This window comes from Morone saxatilis, unplaced genomic scaffold (genome assembly GCF_004916995.1).
Source record: "Morone saxatilis isolate NCDOM2014 unplaced genomic scaffold, NCSU_SB_2.0 Contig12, whole genome shotgun sequence".
NCBI lineage: Eukaryota > Metazoa > Chordata > Actinopteri > Moronidae > Morone > Morone saxatilis.
In genome coordinates this window covers 19,461,278-19,477,657 of record NW_023339674.1, presented here as the reverse complement: position 1 = coordinate 19,477,657, position 16,380 = coordinate 19,461,278, and the positions used below count along the sequence as shown (strand labels likewise).

The 16,380-nt window shown below is 41.3% G+C and overlaps 1 protein-coding gene across 2 annotated transcripts; it reads right to left on the bottom strand.

Moving 5' to 3' along the window:
• Nucleotides 1–1,498: 1,498 nt before the first annotated feature.
• si:ch211-129c21.1 (uncharacterized protein LOC563087 homolog) lies at nucleotides 1,499–16,150 on the bottom strand. 2 transcript variants are annotated; one of them, XM_035653606.1, is made up of 14 exons: nucleotides 16,001–16,150; nucleotides 9,056–9,572; nucleotides 8,666–8,808; nucleotides 7,550–7,612; nucleotides 7,084–7,182; nucleotides 6,429–6,528; nucleotides 6,034–6,144; nucleotides 5,681–5,832; nucleotides 5,332–5,504; nucleotides 4,420–4,576; nucleotides 4,085–4,307; nucleotides 3,569–3,684; nucleotides 3,121–3,340; nucleotides 1,499–2,990 (listed from the first exon to the last, which is right to left on the bottom strand). In XM_035653606.1, the coding sequence occupies exons 2-14, from the start codon at nucleotides 9,162–9,164 to the stop codon at nucleotides 2,227–2,229; spliced, it is 2,430 nt and encodes an 809-aa protein (XP_035509499.1). In that variant the 5' UTR covers nucleotides 9,165–9,572; nucleotides 16,001–16,150; the 3' UTR covers nucleotides 1,499–2,226. The 2 variants fall into 2 exon arrangements, with proteins under 2 accessions (XP_035509499.1, XP_035509500.1); XM_035653607.1 differs by having other exon boundaries at nucleotides 9,056–9,569; nucleotides 16,001–16,132.
• Nucleotides 16,151–16,380: the final 230 nt, after the last annotated feature.

Sequence of the window (16,380 nt, the reverse complement as noted above, 5' to 3'; positions counted from 1 at the left end):
AACAATTCAACCACTTTTGTTTTGGCTCAATGATCCAGTCAAAGCCTATATGAAGTGTGGGCACTGACTGGAAGTGAAAGATGCCTGCCTCATAGTTTGACTATTTATTTTTCTTTTCTTGTTCTTCTAAAGTGTCCTTCATGGCCAACTGCCAAAATTTGAGTTTTGATTTTTCTCTGTTATTTGATAAGTGACTAAACAGATCTGTTAAAGTTACCTTTTAAATATTGCAACATTTCAATAAATATTCTTATTCCCATCATGCCTGTCTGTCCTAGCTGAATGTAAAAGACATTTTAATGGTTGGTATTTGTGTTTATAATCTTAGAAATACCAGGTCAAATCTGTGTTTGATTATTCATAACTCAAAACTGTAGTTCACCCTGCTATCTAGTCAAGTGTTTCGTAATATTGGAGTTTCAAAAGGCAATGGTTACATTTTCAAGGTTCGATTTACTTTATATATGATCTTCAACAATCTTTTCATACAGTATTATTGCTCTTTATGTCTTCATATCAACTGGAAGATGTTCTTTGACACTAGTCAACTCTACTTCAGCTTTTCAACTAAAGTAAAACATAGATTTCACCACTTGGCACACATGCGGTCTGGTTGCTCACTTTTGCTGTGTGTCTTTTTCTGTATCTGTCCTCAGTTCAGAATCTTACACTCTGGCAGAGAGATGCTGCTGTCGTATTGATTTATTCAGAAATGTTGGAAGAAACTGAGAGGGATGAAAAAGCCTGTGAGCATCATAGGGAAATGTACGAGACAGCCTGAACTAAAAGTAAGCAAAGAAACCTCATTAAATCTTGGTAGGGAAATGTAGGGCTGATGAACAGGAGAGAGGGCAGCTTAAAAAAAAAGTGATTTCTGAAACTTTAAAACAACTGAGTATAGGCCCACTGGCTTTTTTAGAATAAAGAAAACTGAAAACAATAGTTGGCAAATGGTTTGTCTTAATTCCCCAGTGTACTGTAAATATGTCTTTGCTAAGCATGAGCACTTGTTTTAAAACTGCAAAATCTGTGCAACTACATCGGTAATATTTTATTAATTATAGTTTCATTAGACCAATATATAGTCTAACCTTAATTCTGTTCAAGACAGCTTTCTTATACAGCACTGTTAAATAATTGAGCAGAGACCCACTTCAGCCCTTTCATTTCTACAGTACTGGTTTGAGATGAAACCTAAGGCAGCACTGAGTGTTGTTGTTAATGACAGAGTGCGAAAAACACAGAGCAGATTCACATTTGTATAATTTTGTTCGGCCTCAGACTTATTCAACAAAAACAAACAGGTGTGAGGTAACTGAGGATTCGGTGTATGATTTTGTCAATATCGTCCCGCCATACAATCCACAGGAGTGTCTGTTCGAAACGTCGAGACAGCAAGCGAGTCGGCTAAACTACCAGCATCGTTTTCAAACACATTTCTCAGTTGTGTGTAAGAGAGAGACAGTAGTCATTACTGACAGCCAGACACACGTCAAACTCCCAATTAAGTTTTTATTATTACCAACAGGGGCTGCATTTTCCAACGTTTGACACCAAAAGCCTAAATTCTTTTCTGTGCCTTACCTCTGTTGAGTTGATTCACTGACAGAAATGTGCATCCACGTTCGTACTGTACATCCAATCCTGTTAGTTCACTGCAAATGAAGACTTAACATTTACTGGAGGGAAATAATCTCATGTCTTTGTCACTGGCATTTGAATGCTTAAATGCAGAGGTAACCACCCGGAAATAAAATAGTAGTACAGGCTATTGATCAATCATTACCACAACCAAGACTGAGCTGTATGCTCTCTGATTGATTGTCTTAAATAAACATAAACCATAAAATTAAATGCACCTGGAAATTAAAAGTCAAAGTGTTGTCAACCCTATTTACAAGACTTAGATCACAGGTAATATAATTGCTTCATTGCAACAAATAAATAGTTGGAACAGTCTTGGCTGTACACAATATATTACACTAAATGTTTTCACAATTTATCATACAAAAAATACATTTATAGAAAAACAAAAAGTCTTCAGTGAACATCAGCTGCCCAGTCAGAGTATGGAAATGATAGACAGTGTCAGAAATTGGCAAGGAGACACAGGACACCAATGAAAAGAATTTATAATGAAAATCTTTTCTACAATAGCGCACCTATAGGAAGATAATTAGTGCACTTAGTCGTCAGCCTCAGACTAAATTCTACGCCTCAGCAGAGTCAAATCTCTGACTCATCATTTATGTATCCCAGGCCGTCCAGACTTGAAATGTTGGCCATAGGTGTGAAGTGGTGCTCCCCGTTCCCTTTGAAGTCAACAGTGGAGTGATTATTATTGGCACTGCAAGGTCTCCCAGACTCGGGCCCCAGGAGCTTTATCTCTGAAGTTCTGTTCGGGATGTGCATGTATTCTGCCGACTGCCTTTTCCCCTCGCTTTCACTGGAGCGCTGCGCAAGCTTAAAGCATTCCCAACGTCCTTGACTCCAGATCCAAAATATGACCCCCATCAGAGAGAGGCAAAGCAGTGACAGCAGACCCACTGCCACTTCCAAACGAGTCACCCTGCTAGTGTCGCTTTGATTCTCAGGGGACAACGGGTCCTCACTGTCCGACTTCGTCACCAACTCCGGTGCAGCCGTAGTCTGCCCGTAAATAGAGTCCGAGTAATCTATCACCTCGTTGCCAGAAGGAGTGCTGTCCCCAACTCCTGGGCCAGAGTAGAGCTGCAATTGATAAACCACCACCGTCCGGTTGTATGTTCTGCCGTTGATCTGCTCTACAGAGTCGCAGGTGTACAGGCCAGCGTCCGATTCGGAGGCACTCAGGATGAGGAGGCCTCCGCTGTAGATGTAGTATTTGTTGTTGGAGTGAAGTGTTTGGTCGGCGAATCGCCACCGGACCTGCGCCAAATTGGAGTGGAGCTGGCAAGGCAGCTGAATGTTGTTCTCTGGAACTAGGGTAAAGTCCACAGCTGCTACTGGATCTAAACACACACACACACACACACAATATGATGGTCTCGCTTCATATTAATGAGTAAGACTGCCGAGATGCTGTTTCATACAAAAAGTCTGCAGTAATGCATGCAAACTGCTCCCTGTAAATGAATGTACCTGGCTGAGGACACTGTGAGACGTTTCCCTCTTTCAAACTCTGTATTGCAGTATTTGAGGAGGATGAGAAGCCGTAGACTGGGGAGCACTGCTCGGTGGTGAAGTCCCAGGCACAGTAAGGATCCCTGGCCAGGATGCAGTCCACACAAGTGTCATAGCGGCTGCAGTTACTCACCGGCATCTGGATAGCACCAAAGTCTGAACCTGCATACAGTTGGCCCTATGTTTGCACACACAAAACAATTCAACAATCCAAAAGTGTTTAATCTTTATTACCACTGAAGCCTCTGGCAATTAAGTGACAACATATTTAAATTGAGATATAAATTCTGACTGAAGCCTTTTGTTCAGTATTTGCCAAGAAAAACAGCAGTAAACGACTATAGCCTATGATGATGATGAGCTAACAAAACATTATTGCCAATATATTGAACCTGTTCTCAGTTACCTTGCTGGAGGAGAGGCGCAGGGTGCTAATAGGCACGGGGTTTTCGAACAGTTGAATCTCCTCAATGATGAACATCTCTCCAGCGTAGTTGACAGCCTTCTGAACGTAACCATTTTCTACCAAGAAACAAAAAAAGGACTATTTAATACCCATATAATGAGTGTGTCTTACAAGGTATCGATTATACAAATGGTTCAGTGGCTTTAAAAGTTTAACATTAAAGGCCCTGAAAACATATTTTCTGAAACAGTTTTGTGTTTGTTACATTTATTTCAGGTTTTTGCCTTTGCTTTTCTTGCTGGTTTGAGGTGGGCGGGGCTCAGTTGGAAAAAGGTGATATCAAATATTTCTGAGCACCAGATTTGAGCAACATTTGATTAAAAACGTGATGATAGTTGCACAAACCGCACAGATTCACTGGGTTTTTGAGTGTTAAACTGTTAATAATAACAGTAACTTGATGATCAGGGGCTTTAAGTTTAATCAACCAGAATATAATTATTAGAATTTAGTTACCAGTGCCAATGAACATGACGTCATATCTCTGTCCGTCCAGTGCCAACACACTGTCCACTACAATCCGTGTGAGCAAAGGTCCCCTCTTGACCAGCAGCGGCCCTCCAGTCAGAGGGCGAACAGCTTCGTCCATAAGGGGCCGGTCCCTGATGAACTGGAGGGTTTTGTCAGGAAGGTCCAGAGAACGATTCATTCCCATTTTGCGTGCCACACTATTGATGCACTGAAAAACAAAACCTCAATTCAGAATTTATTTATTTATTTATTTTCAGATTAGCTTTGTATGCTTAAATAACCAGTATCACGTCTGGCTGCAACAAAGTCTTTAGACTCACTGCTCCTGGTCTGGGGACTGGCACCTCTCCAGTGTACATCACCCACTTGACGTGAGATGTCTCCACAGCAACAGGTGTCTTAAACTTGCCCTCGTTGAAAATATCTCGAATGGCAGACACACTGTATGCACATACTGCAGATGCCTGGGACAAGCTCCTGGTAAACAATAAAACATATTTAGTCAAACCAACTGCGAAAGGTTTGTTTTATTTGTATGACTGGAGAATACTTTTTCTATTTTTAAATAAAGCTGCAGTAGGTCATTTTTATAAAAAAAACTTTTGTCATTTTCTGAAACCTGAGACAGATCTGTGAAAGAAATCTGGTTCCTCTGGCTCCTCCTAGTGCTTCTAATTAAATTTGCGAGAATTCACTGGGCCTGAACAAAAACAACCAGTCAGAGCCGAGAAAGATGTAAAGATACTTTGGGCTGGTGGTTTTAAGATTGTTGATTATTGAGTCTCATTCCCAGCATCGATATTGACGACCTGGGAATGAGACTCAACAATCAACTATCTTCCTTGGCTCTTGTTGTTGGTTGTTTTCGTTCAGGCCTGGTGGATTATTGCAAATGCCATTAGGAGTACTAGGAGGAGCCAGATTGTTTCACAGATTATCTGTCAGGATATAGTGAAAGTATCAGCAAATATGACAAAAAATATTTTTATAAAAGTTTCTACTGCAGCTTTAATCTGTCAAATACAAATATTAACTTCTAAATACCATATATTACAATTTACATAGTCAGACAAATAGAAGATATTCAAATTAAAACTTTTTGTTTTGTTTTGTTTTTGACCAGTATACCTTTTTCATTCTTTCACATTGACTGCTCAGGTTACTACCTACCTTGCAACCTTCAACATCCACCCTAAGCCATAAGACTACAAGATTTGATTGTAAGTACTTACGACTGGGGTGTGAAGACAGCGTAGAAGACGCTCTTTGTCCAGTCCCTGTGCTTCAGCAGGAAGACATCCTGGACAATGGGGGGCAGGCTGGGTTCAGGGAGGGAACAATCCAGACGAGCTTTCAGGAACGACGTCCATTTCCTCTGCAGTGTCCGCTGGCCGCCCATATCGCCCTAAACACAGAGACAGAGCGCTCTGTCATGTGCAATTCTGCACAACTGAATCACAACAACCAGACCTGTCTGACACTGGTCTAACAGCGTGAGGCCAGTGTCAAATTTGCAGATTCTCAAACAGTAATGTTATCAAACTTCCTCAAAAAGAGATTTTATTTCGTGCTTAATTATACCTTGCAGACACGGGCCACTCGAGACACCGCAACTTTCCTGTAGAAGTCATACTCCATGGCATTCTCACTGAAGAACAAGTACACCTTATCATCATCACCATCCGGATTATCAAAACTCTCACCAACAAAGTCCATGTAGACAAAGTTTGGCTCTGTAATCAGAAAACATAAATATTAGTGCTTAGGACAAAGCTATAGACTTTGATCTGCCTCAGTTATGTTAAAAGATATCTACAGGTATCATAAACTGCATCATGCATAAGCAGTGTGTTGCTGCAATTCGTTCCTTCTAAACTATGCACACTATTTATATAAAACTTTAAATGGCCAGTTTTTGTAGAGGAGGAACTCACCACTGAGCCAGGAGCTCTTAAACTCAGTACGGAGAGCCAAGTCTGAGCTGCGCAGAACCACAGGCTCAGAGCCCAAGAAGTTGATGGATGTAGCAGAATACAGGTCATTTCCTGTTGGACAGGAACAAGAGATGAGGGAGAATTCCTGGAGATCCATTATTCATATTTAGTTGGAACAATAACTCAATTACATGCCTAATAATGGACTGAACCAACTTAGTGCATATGTTGAGTGAGCAGGTAGCACTACTTGGTGACATCTGGAATGCATTTGACATTCAGGTCTTGTGGCACACAGTTAACCTCAACTAATCTTTTCTGTTGGTGCACTTTGAACGTTCAGCAGCATTTTGTGCTTTGTTCCGTCTAACAGCAAACCTGACTCAGACACTCACCAACCATGAGGGAGGAGTATCTCTGGAAGGGATCGAAAGGACACTTCCCCTTTCCCTCCTCCTGCTTTCCCTCCAGCCTCAGCTGTCCATTAGCAAACGTCTGTCGGAAACAAAGGAAAGAAAAACTTGTTAAGAGAGGGGAAAAAAGAAAGACTGACATTTTATTTAAACACAGTACTGAGATACAGTGGAATTACTATTGGGTTTGGTCTATTAACTAAAACTAGCATATATTTACATTATTACTCACCAAGTGTACAAAAGATATGTACACGTTAGACTTTTTGTCCAAATTATATCTTTCAGAAGACTTAGTGAGATATTGTAGAAACATAACGTAGTAAACATAATGGCTGCGTTATTTATTTATTTTGAATAAAAAGGTGGTTATTGTGCTGTGATTCTGCACATAGGAACCATTTAACTCTCTTTGATGGTGCATTCAGGATGCTCAGTCCTCTGAGATTTGGGTTCCTTGCCAAAATACACTGCATTCATGAGCTAATATGTTGTTTGAACAATGAAACCCAACAAAGGCAATAAATAAACACCAACGTTATGAAGAGATAGGCTTAAACTTAAAAGGGAAAATGTTTGCTAATCATTTGAATGGCACAAACCAACTGACCACCACCATATTCTGCAGCATACTTACCATATAATCACAGGTGGGGCTAAAAGCATTTGTGCCACACACATACATTGTAGTGTCATTCACTCGGTGCAGGTTTCGAATGTAGTTGCGGCATTCCACCTGCAACAAGATCCAGCAGAGAGAATGCCAAGGTCAGAGCTTTGTTAGTTCAGGCCCAAAAACACAAACAAGCCAAATACATATAGTGACTGCACAGGCTGCCTGGAGCTGAGCTGGTGACCAAAAGGTCAAGGCTGTGTACATGCATTTTCTACTCATGCCTTTATTTGGGCACATTGGAATCTGTGAGCAAAGCACTTCAAAGAGACTTCTGTGTAAAGACTTGAAAAGGAAAAAAAACTCTAATATAAATGATTTACAAATGCAAAGAGATAAACTGCATAGGGGAGTAAACTGCAGTTAATGCTGCATCCTTGCCCTAGATGTAAAAGTTAGCATACGCTGTTTGGAAAGACATAACACAAACCTCGGCATGTTTTCCCTTGTATGTGCACTCCCTCTGCTTCTCCTCTGTAACTCGCCAGTACACCTGCATCAACAGAGGAAAAGTGTCTTGTCAAAGCACGCAGGAATGATGTCGCAACCCCACAGCATGACAGTGGAGCTGCAGCCCAGTTACCCTCACACATTTCACTGTAAGTCTAACAACCAGTCAGTGCACTCTAGAGGGGAGTACCTGCTAGGTAGGACACCAGTCCCTCATCAGTTGTGACTGTTAGCTGTGTAACTACAATTATGAATCAACAGACCACTGTTTAGAGCTCAACAAGACCATTACTCATTCAAATTCCTCATGCAAACGTGCACTGGCCAAATAGACAACAGTTCAGCTGGCTGCTGACAGGACAGCAGCTCTAATCAATCTAAAGTGTTTCCGTGAGCATCTATAGCCAAAATCTCTCTCAAAATAGTGAAAGAGGCCAGAGAAAGATATACAAAGAATCATTTTATTGGAAGCATGAACTGGAACTAGCAAAATGTCTCCAAATAGCTAAAAGGCAACAAGTGGCCGCAGTTTCTATTATCCATACCAGTGATTCCCAAACTGGAGATCATGAAATGATTAAGGTGATAAGAATGCAAAAATGTGACTTTTTTTCTGCAAATTTTTGCTTTTTTCCTAGTGAAATACTAGATACTTTGACTTTGTCACTCCTCTAAAAAGCCTTCCGATCAGACATGCTGAACTCATAACCCAACATCCACACCACCATAACCTGCGATGTGGGGTAACAGATAAGACATGACTTCATTTTAAGGGGTTATAAACTAAAAGGTTTGGTAACTACTGATATAATTCATGATCAGGCACGGCAAGTCCAGCCTTTAGTGGCTCACTGATTATTTGATGAAATGCCTTCAACCGCTAACAAAAATATCATAAATGTTCAATAAATCTTTAATCTTTAATATGCAATAATGAAAAGTTAATTAATAGCTATTCCATCAAGCAAACAAACACGTGCATGTTAATATCTAACTGTTCTGCAGGCATGTGACTGTTTATCATTTATTTTACAACAGCTTCAAACTCAAACCTGCTGATCAGACAGGAATAGATTTTTTCTTCACTTGTTCTTACCGCAGCCTTTCTGACAGAGATGTTGTTGATGTCCAGAGCATATATGGCCTCTCTGGCCCCCAGCAGCACCACACCAAGGTCGTCTCTCATTAGCATAGTGGAGTAGTTGAAGATCCCCTCTTCACTGAACGACTTCAGCTCGTCTAAACAGGACAGAACATCTGCATTTCGTTATATTTTCTTTTCTACATTTTAGTTGCTGTGACTCCGTGCAGCTGGAAAAACGCTCCCACAGCAAAAACAAAATGCAGATTCATTGAAATTGTAAAACCAAACAGTCAAATGTGAACAAATACATACTTAAACTGCTACAAATCTTGGTGTAAATCTGTTAAAGCACAGTAAGAATGTGACATATTAGTGGGGAGGCTTTGAGAATGTGTGACTTACTCTGGTAGGGGACAGTCTTTCGCGGGACACAGTAGTGAGTGTTGAGTGCACTAAAGGAAACGTGGAGCATCAATCCACAGACTAGGCTCAGGGCTGAGAGAAGAGACATGGCTCAGAGTCCAGGTTTGTCTAAGTGTGGAAGAGCTGCACAGTCCAGCTCTGCCACCAAAGCACCCGATCAAAGACAGAACATGGTCCAAGGTCTTAGTCCAGAGGTTGCTACTGTTACACTGTTGGGATGTCACTGTCCTGGACATGTGCCGCTCTGGCACAAGTCATCTTTGTTTTTGAAGATCCTCTAAAGGTAGTTTATTCGTGTGGTTAACTGGAGTGCAGCTCAGCCTGCTTCGGTTCGGTCTGAAGTCGGTGTCCTGCGTGGTGAGTATCTATGTCGGCGTCAGCCTCCAGCGCAGTGCTAATGAGCCACTGGTGTCCTCTGTGGAAGGAGGAGCAGAAGCCATGCTGCCCTGCTACTGGTGAGGGGTGCTGGAGGAGATCATCTTAATGGTGCCCACTTCTAGGAAAGATATGAAAACATCTATTCATTAAATTATTAAAGAGACCCCTGACATTGACTTTAATGTTAAAAGTGGAAATGATTTATACGTTAAAAGATGGCTTTCATATTAGCTTCAAAAATGAAACGGTTGCTGGTTTGTCTTCTACACCCCTTTTCTTCATTATTCATGTATAATTATTATATAGAACTAGATATAGATTTGATTTCCCCTCTTTTCAATAATTGTAATGTGAATGGTGTCTGCTGCTTTTATTTAAATATTATTAATTATTTTAGATATCAAAAACTAAATCTATGCAGTAAATTGAAAGAAAGCACAAATGAAAGAAATATAGACTTTAGGTAATCATTTAGATGGTTCACCAGAGATCTATGACCATAAGGAAACTTAATTGCACTTTTATTAAGATGGAAGACTCACAAGAGACGGATTAAATCCAGATTGGTCAAAATCAATCAAGATATTCTGACATTCAGTGTATGGTATGAGTCCAAATATCCTGCATCCTACAATTTCCATAAAGCACTCTCCATTGGACTCTATCTGCCTGGTGCCTTTCAAACTCCCAAGGTCACCCAATTTTGTAACAGAGGCGTTGTGTTTTTGTAGAAATGTGTAGACTCTGAGTCCAATCCAAGATAACCCTGCTGACCTGGTTATTTTCTCACACTTTCCTCAGAGCCACAGAAGACATTCATGAACTGCTCAAGTTGAGTAATACTCCTTGTGACAAGTGAAAGGGTCTTTACATATACAATCAGTGGAGTGCTACAGGAGCGTATTCTGCTACCTTTCCTAAAGTGTAGTGAAAAAGACAAAAACAATGAGGGCAGGTGAATAGAAGTACCATACATGAACATGCCTTGCCAGCATGCTGTACTTTTCACTTTACAAAGACACAAGGGCCAAATATAACCTCACTGTTACATTAGAGAAGTCTAGCACCACTTACAGTCATACCTAAGAGAAGTCATAATTGTAAACTCCAGAGAGGAAACTGATGTCAAGTGAAATTCTGCAGAGTGCCCCATTGCCCACCAACCCCCACTCTCTCTTCCTCCTTCACTCTCTGTGCCTTCCTGTCCTCCTCCCTGATAAGAACCTGTTTCCTCTGGGCTCAGCGGGGTTCACGCAGCAGAGGGGGATCAGTTCAGGTTTGGGCATGCATGCAGATCACAACAATTCACCGCTTTAGCGCTCCATCCCTACCCTGGGATTCATGCTGAATTGAGACTTATCACTTCTTTAGCGAGTTCTTCTTGCTGTTTTGACTAACTGAGCAGCGCAGCCTCATTCAAAATTCATCAAGGCACTTTTTCCTCAGAATAACACACAAAGCATACTTAAGAGACAGACTCGCAAGGTAAAAACTATACTCTTATCCTTTTAGTGCATACTGCTCAAAAGCAGCCGCACCACACAGCTGCTTTGCAACTGTTATTTAGATTTAAGCGCACAGAGAGAGAAAATACAGCAGATTTCATAGAGATGCTTCCTTTGAAAACACACACCAGAGTCCTCGCCTGTTGACAGAAATCAGAATGACAGAATCCAAAATTCCTCGAGAGACAGCTAGGCGCTCGCTCCCCTGTGCCTCTGAACAACCTCAGTTTTGAATGTGCGTTTTGCAACAAACTGCCATGCTCCCACCTTGTTGTTACTTGACACAGCGGGACGAGCTGCTGCATGTATAGGACTGCTCATGTGTTGTCAGAGCACCAACGTCTTGCATACTTTCCCCCTCAGGCTGTGAGAGGAGGGGTGGGGGAGGCAGGGACTGTAGGTTGAGCGTTACAGCTGAATAGAATGACTGCAGGTTGTTTCTCAGTGTTTGACAGATATTTCAGTTCAGCGCAGACAGGCAGGTATTGCTGTAATAATAGAAGAGCATGCAGCAGTTGTCCCTCTTTTCTCTTCCTCTGTTTATCCATGGTCACACTCACACACTGACATGTGCACGTGTGTTGGGGGGAGGAGAGGGATGCACAGCTGAGGTTTTTACACAAGTTACATGTTGCGGAGAGCTGATTCTCTTATGAGATAGGACCTTTATCTGTTACATTACTTTATTTAAATGCGTTTTTTGTTTTCTTGCATTTGACTAGACAAAGAATACAAAATGCTACAGTATGAGATTTTTAATTTTTTTAATTTTTTCAAAAAAATCTAAATGTTATAAATAAAATGTTTATTTAAAGCTGCATTCATCATCACCTTGCACTACAAAGGTATTATTATGAACATTTTAGCAACATATTAACACAGACACAAGCTACCATTCATTTGGAGTCTAGTGTCCTGACAAAAGTCAGTCTTTAGGAGCAATGCTACATTATAATGCATGAATACAAGTAACTTTTGGATTACTAGATTATTTTCCCACATTTATGTCTCTATGTCCGCCGCCTTCGCTGTTTGCTTTGTTCTTTATAATTAATCAGGAAGGACTCTCCCATGGATACTTTGACCCCTTACCTGATCACTGCCAAAATCCATTCGTAATGGCACACTAGCATTGATAGCTGCAGAGTTGATTGTATATTGCAAAGTAGCTTATGACCCCTTATTAATGACACGCCTTTAATAATATTAGTAAACCATTAATAAAGGGTTGTGGAGTTTAGCAGGTTGTGTATAACAGCTTCTTACATTATATTTTACATATGAACCATTTTAATAGAAACAACCCTCCTGCAAGTATGCCTTATTGTAAAGTGTGCTTGGATCTCATCAGTGTTCTCTCTTTCAAGTTGAATCCTTGTTTCTCTGACACCTTGTCGCCAAAATAATATTAAACCACCATCAAATTAGGTGTGCTTTCCCGACTCCAAGGGTATGTTGTGAATCCAGTCATGTCTTTTGTTTATAGTGGATCGATGCTGATTCACGTACAGCTGGCAAAACCTGCTCCACTGAATGACATTGTTCTTGAAAAAAATGGTACAATTGTGCATGCAGTGAAGAACATTATGAAACATTGTTCTTTCTCTTGAAAGTCAACCTGACATTTGAAGCACTGCTTGCATGTAAATACAGCAACCACAAAGTCACCATCAGCAAGAAGATGCACATATACAAAACCAGAACAAACAACAAGAGTGTGCCTAAGACAGTGTCTTTACATCTCTATAAGTCCAGATGTTATTGTGAAAATGTATTTCCCACGTGTCTTTATTCCCACCAATAAACCTTAAAAGGTTAGCTGCTGGTGGGTTTTCACTCGTCAAGATGTAGAGTGTGAACAACTGTGGGTTCAAAGGCTGCACATGAACTAGTACAATAGACTGAAGAAGCCCTGCAGCAGACACTCCAGCCACTTGAAGCATAAGGATATTTATAGACTGTTAAGGAGCCTTCATCATATCTACAGTACTCTACCATGGATTCTCACTATACGGCTACGTGCTGTGTACAAAGCAAAATCAGAAACAGCAGCATCTGAAACATGCGCAGACAAGCACGCTGTTGTCATCGCCGTGAGTCATAACAAATCCAAATCCAAAAAGCCATGTGAACAGTCAAACAGCTGGAGTGAGCCGTGACTGCATAGGCTCTAGTGTACGTCTTTCTTTGCCTTCCCCTGTGCTGTATGGACAAGGCCTCTGGCTGTAACTGATTCACCTGAGTGACTGATTAACTGGTCTACAGGTTTGGTGCAGGTTGAGTCACAGGCTGACTGGTTGAGTGGCTTGTTGCCAGTCAAATGTAAGCTGGTCCACTGTTAGGCCGGCTGGTGAGCTGGCTGTGACACAGAGTTCCATCACAGTGGACTAAACAGGAAACCGGTTGTGGGAGGGTGCTCACCTTTGACACTCCTTGTGTCACAGCACAGACTCTGTTGTGAAACACTCACTGGAAAACACACCCCAGTTCAGCACCGGGTTATATTTTTGCAAGCTCAGATGGCTAAAACATCATTATTTTTATCCTAACGACAGTAGCTTGCCACCTTATGTTTTGATGTGCAGGAGAGTTGTAATTAACCGAAAACAATACTTCAAAAACATGCCGTGTGTGCAGTTTCCAAGCCTGTTAGCACATGTATCATTAAGCTAAAAGTCAAGGCATTCAATGTGAATGAAGACGACAAGTGAACTACAAAATAAAAATGTCCAATAAGATCGTTGCCTCTGCTCTGACAAATTACTTGTCATTAATGAGACAAGTCTGGTTGAGTGTAAATGCACACTTACAGAAAAACACACACACACACACACACACACACACACACCCAAGCAAGTCTCAGCAGGAGCTGGGGCACAAAAGGAAAATATGAACACCCGAACATCTGTGCCTGTGACAAAGTTCGCTGACAGACGGGAACACCCAAGAAAAATGTGGTTAACACATTTTGATTTAGATTTAAAATCAAAACCATGGAAAAGATTTAATGACTCTGAAACTGTTGTTTATTCAAGTTTATACAGTCAATATCGGGTCTACAACAATCATTCCAATATGTATTTATTTTTCAGTTATGTTTTTGATGAATTGGTGAATCATTTGGTCTATAGAAGGTCAGAAAATAAAAAATAAAAAAGTGACCATAATTTCCTAAAGCAGATGTCTTATTTTGTCTGACCCAGCTGTCTAAAATATTCAGTTTATAATGATATAAAACACAGAAAAGCACACTGGAGAAGCTGGAACAAGAGAGTGTCTGCCATTTTATCTTGAGCTATTAATAGATTATCAAAACAAGTGGCAGATTATTTGACTAAACTATCATTTAAGATCTAAATAAGACAATGAATTCATGTGCATTGGTAGAAGAAGATCAACAATGAAGGTGCCAGATATGCAGCTATCAAAATCAAATGTGCGGAATCATTTAAAATGTCATAAATAAAGAAACATCAACAGATTTTTCTGCTCTCGTCAGTGTATCCGGCCTCCTGCTTCATGGGAACACATCTTTAATAACAGCCAATAAAATATTAAACATATTGTGTCTGCCTATCATGTGCCATACACAACCTTTTGTTTTCCTGCTGTGGTCCTCCAATCTAATGCCACTCTACTTGTGCTCAGTTACTGGCTCTTAAACCAGCACCTACATATGAAGATTCTGATGGTCTATATCTATATGTTGCTGTGTTGTAATTTCTGTGAAAACAAACCTCCCTCTAGCACAATACATCTCGCATAGTGTACATGTCGGATTCTCAGTAAAAGCACACACTGCGCGGTCTGGTAACACAATGGTAACGTGGTCGGTTCACAGTTTAGTGACACATCAACCACAGACCGAGTTAACTGAAGAAAACTCACAGTGAAACTCAGATGAGCTGGTTCACATCCAACACACGGACTCTGTTTCACCTGTGCACTTTACCTGGAAAGGGGCTGTGCACGGCGCGCGGAGGATACCCATTTTGGCACGCGCCCCTGAGCCGCAGTGTGTGTTGCGTTCACTGTCTGACTGTCAACCAACATGAAGCAGAAGTTCAGATGCGAGGATGAGTGACTACAATGACAAAAACAGCCTGTTTGGACGGGTGGGCACATGCAATAAAACATAAAGAAACCCCTGCCAGCTTTGATACCACACAGTGCCGGGGTATTGTTTGTGGTGTGGCTGTGTGCAGCAGTCCCCTCCGCACCCCGTGACATCCCCCGAGCTGCAGTATGACAGCTAAAATTGGGCAATCCCCTAAGCAGGTGCACTGACAGCACTTACCCTCTGCTCTCTCAACCACACACACATACACACACACACACACATCATGTGCTAAAACTCTCACCATCCATTAAAGTGAACAGCCTGGAGTTTCATGTCAACCCCTATAACGTCCGGTTGAATTCAGGCACACTGGAGACCAAACGCTGGGATACTTAGATATTCTGTTTGTGAATTACTGATGTAGCTGTATAGATTATTGGCTCTGTTTATGTAGAGAAAATGCCAATAGATCAAGAATGGCACATAAAATGAAAACCTGGTCCTTTTCAGCAGGTTTACAAGCTGTTGGTTTAGGCTATTAAGAGGTGTGTACATTTGAAGGTGAGCAAACTAAAGGGGTGAAATCAAATCTGTGTACTTAAGCTTATACAATTTGACCCACCCCAGGATTCAGGTACATATCCGCTACTTTGACACTTGCAGCGACCCTGCAAGTTGGAGCGTTTCTCCTCAGTGTGTCTGCGGTGGTTAAGTGTCTGTAAGGCAGCCTAAACGCATATCCTACTACTGCTTAGTCTAGCTTTCGCCTGCTATTATTAGATTAGGATATCCTATAATCTTAGATAAGACAGACAAGTTACAGTGTGGCAGCATGTGCCCCTCTCCACCCCACAGGTTGCCCAATCCAATTCCCGCAACCGGCCCGAGCTCCGTGGAAAAACATAAGAATCCTGTGGGACAAAGCGGCGCACAAACAATCCAATAAGTCACAACAGCGGCTTACGTGCGCTTCAGACTCACCGGGAGTTGTCAGGCTCTACATGAGAAACCGCTGTGACCGCTCCTGTCGCTGTTTTCCTGGTCTTGAATCCGTCTCGACGCTTTTTGTGCTCCACCTGTAACGTTCACTCCACATCTAACTCCGGCAGGGAGCGATTATCCGGCAGCTCTCAGCGGTAGGCAGTGCCTGGTCATGTGACTTTTGATTGTACCTTTCCTCACTCACTTCGCAACCGGTCAGCTGTGTAACAGCAACAATACCAAATGTTCCCTCGGTTTGGACCTACTTTTATTTCGATGTGTGTTCAGCCCACGTTGATATTCAAAATGAACTTGTGGTATTGTGACAATATATAGCAACCTATCAATGTTATATACTAACAATCAGGATTATTGCAAAC

Coding starts and splice junctions, on each gene's coding strand:
- si:ch211-129c21.1 (XM_035653606.1), bottom strand. CDS start 9,164: ATGTCTCTTCTCTCAGCCCTGAGCCTAGTCTGTGGATTGATGCTCCAC. Junction 5,505..5,680: donor GAGTGGCCCGTGTCTGCAAG/GTATAATTAAGC, acceptor CTCTGTGTTTAG/GGCGATATGGGCGGCCAGCG. Junction 2,991..3,120: donor CTCACAGTGTCCTCAGCCAG/GTACATTCATTT, acceptor GTGTGTGTTTAG/ATCCAGTAGCAGCTGTGGAC.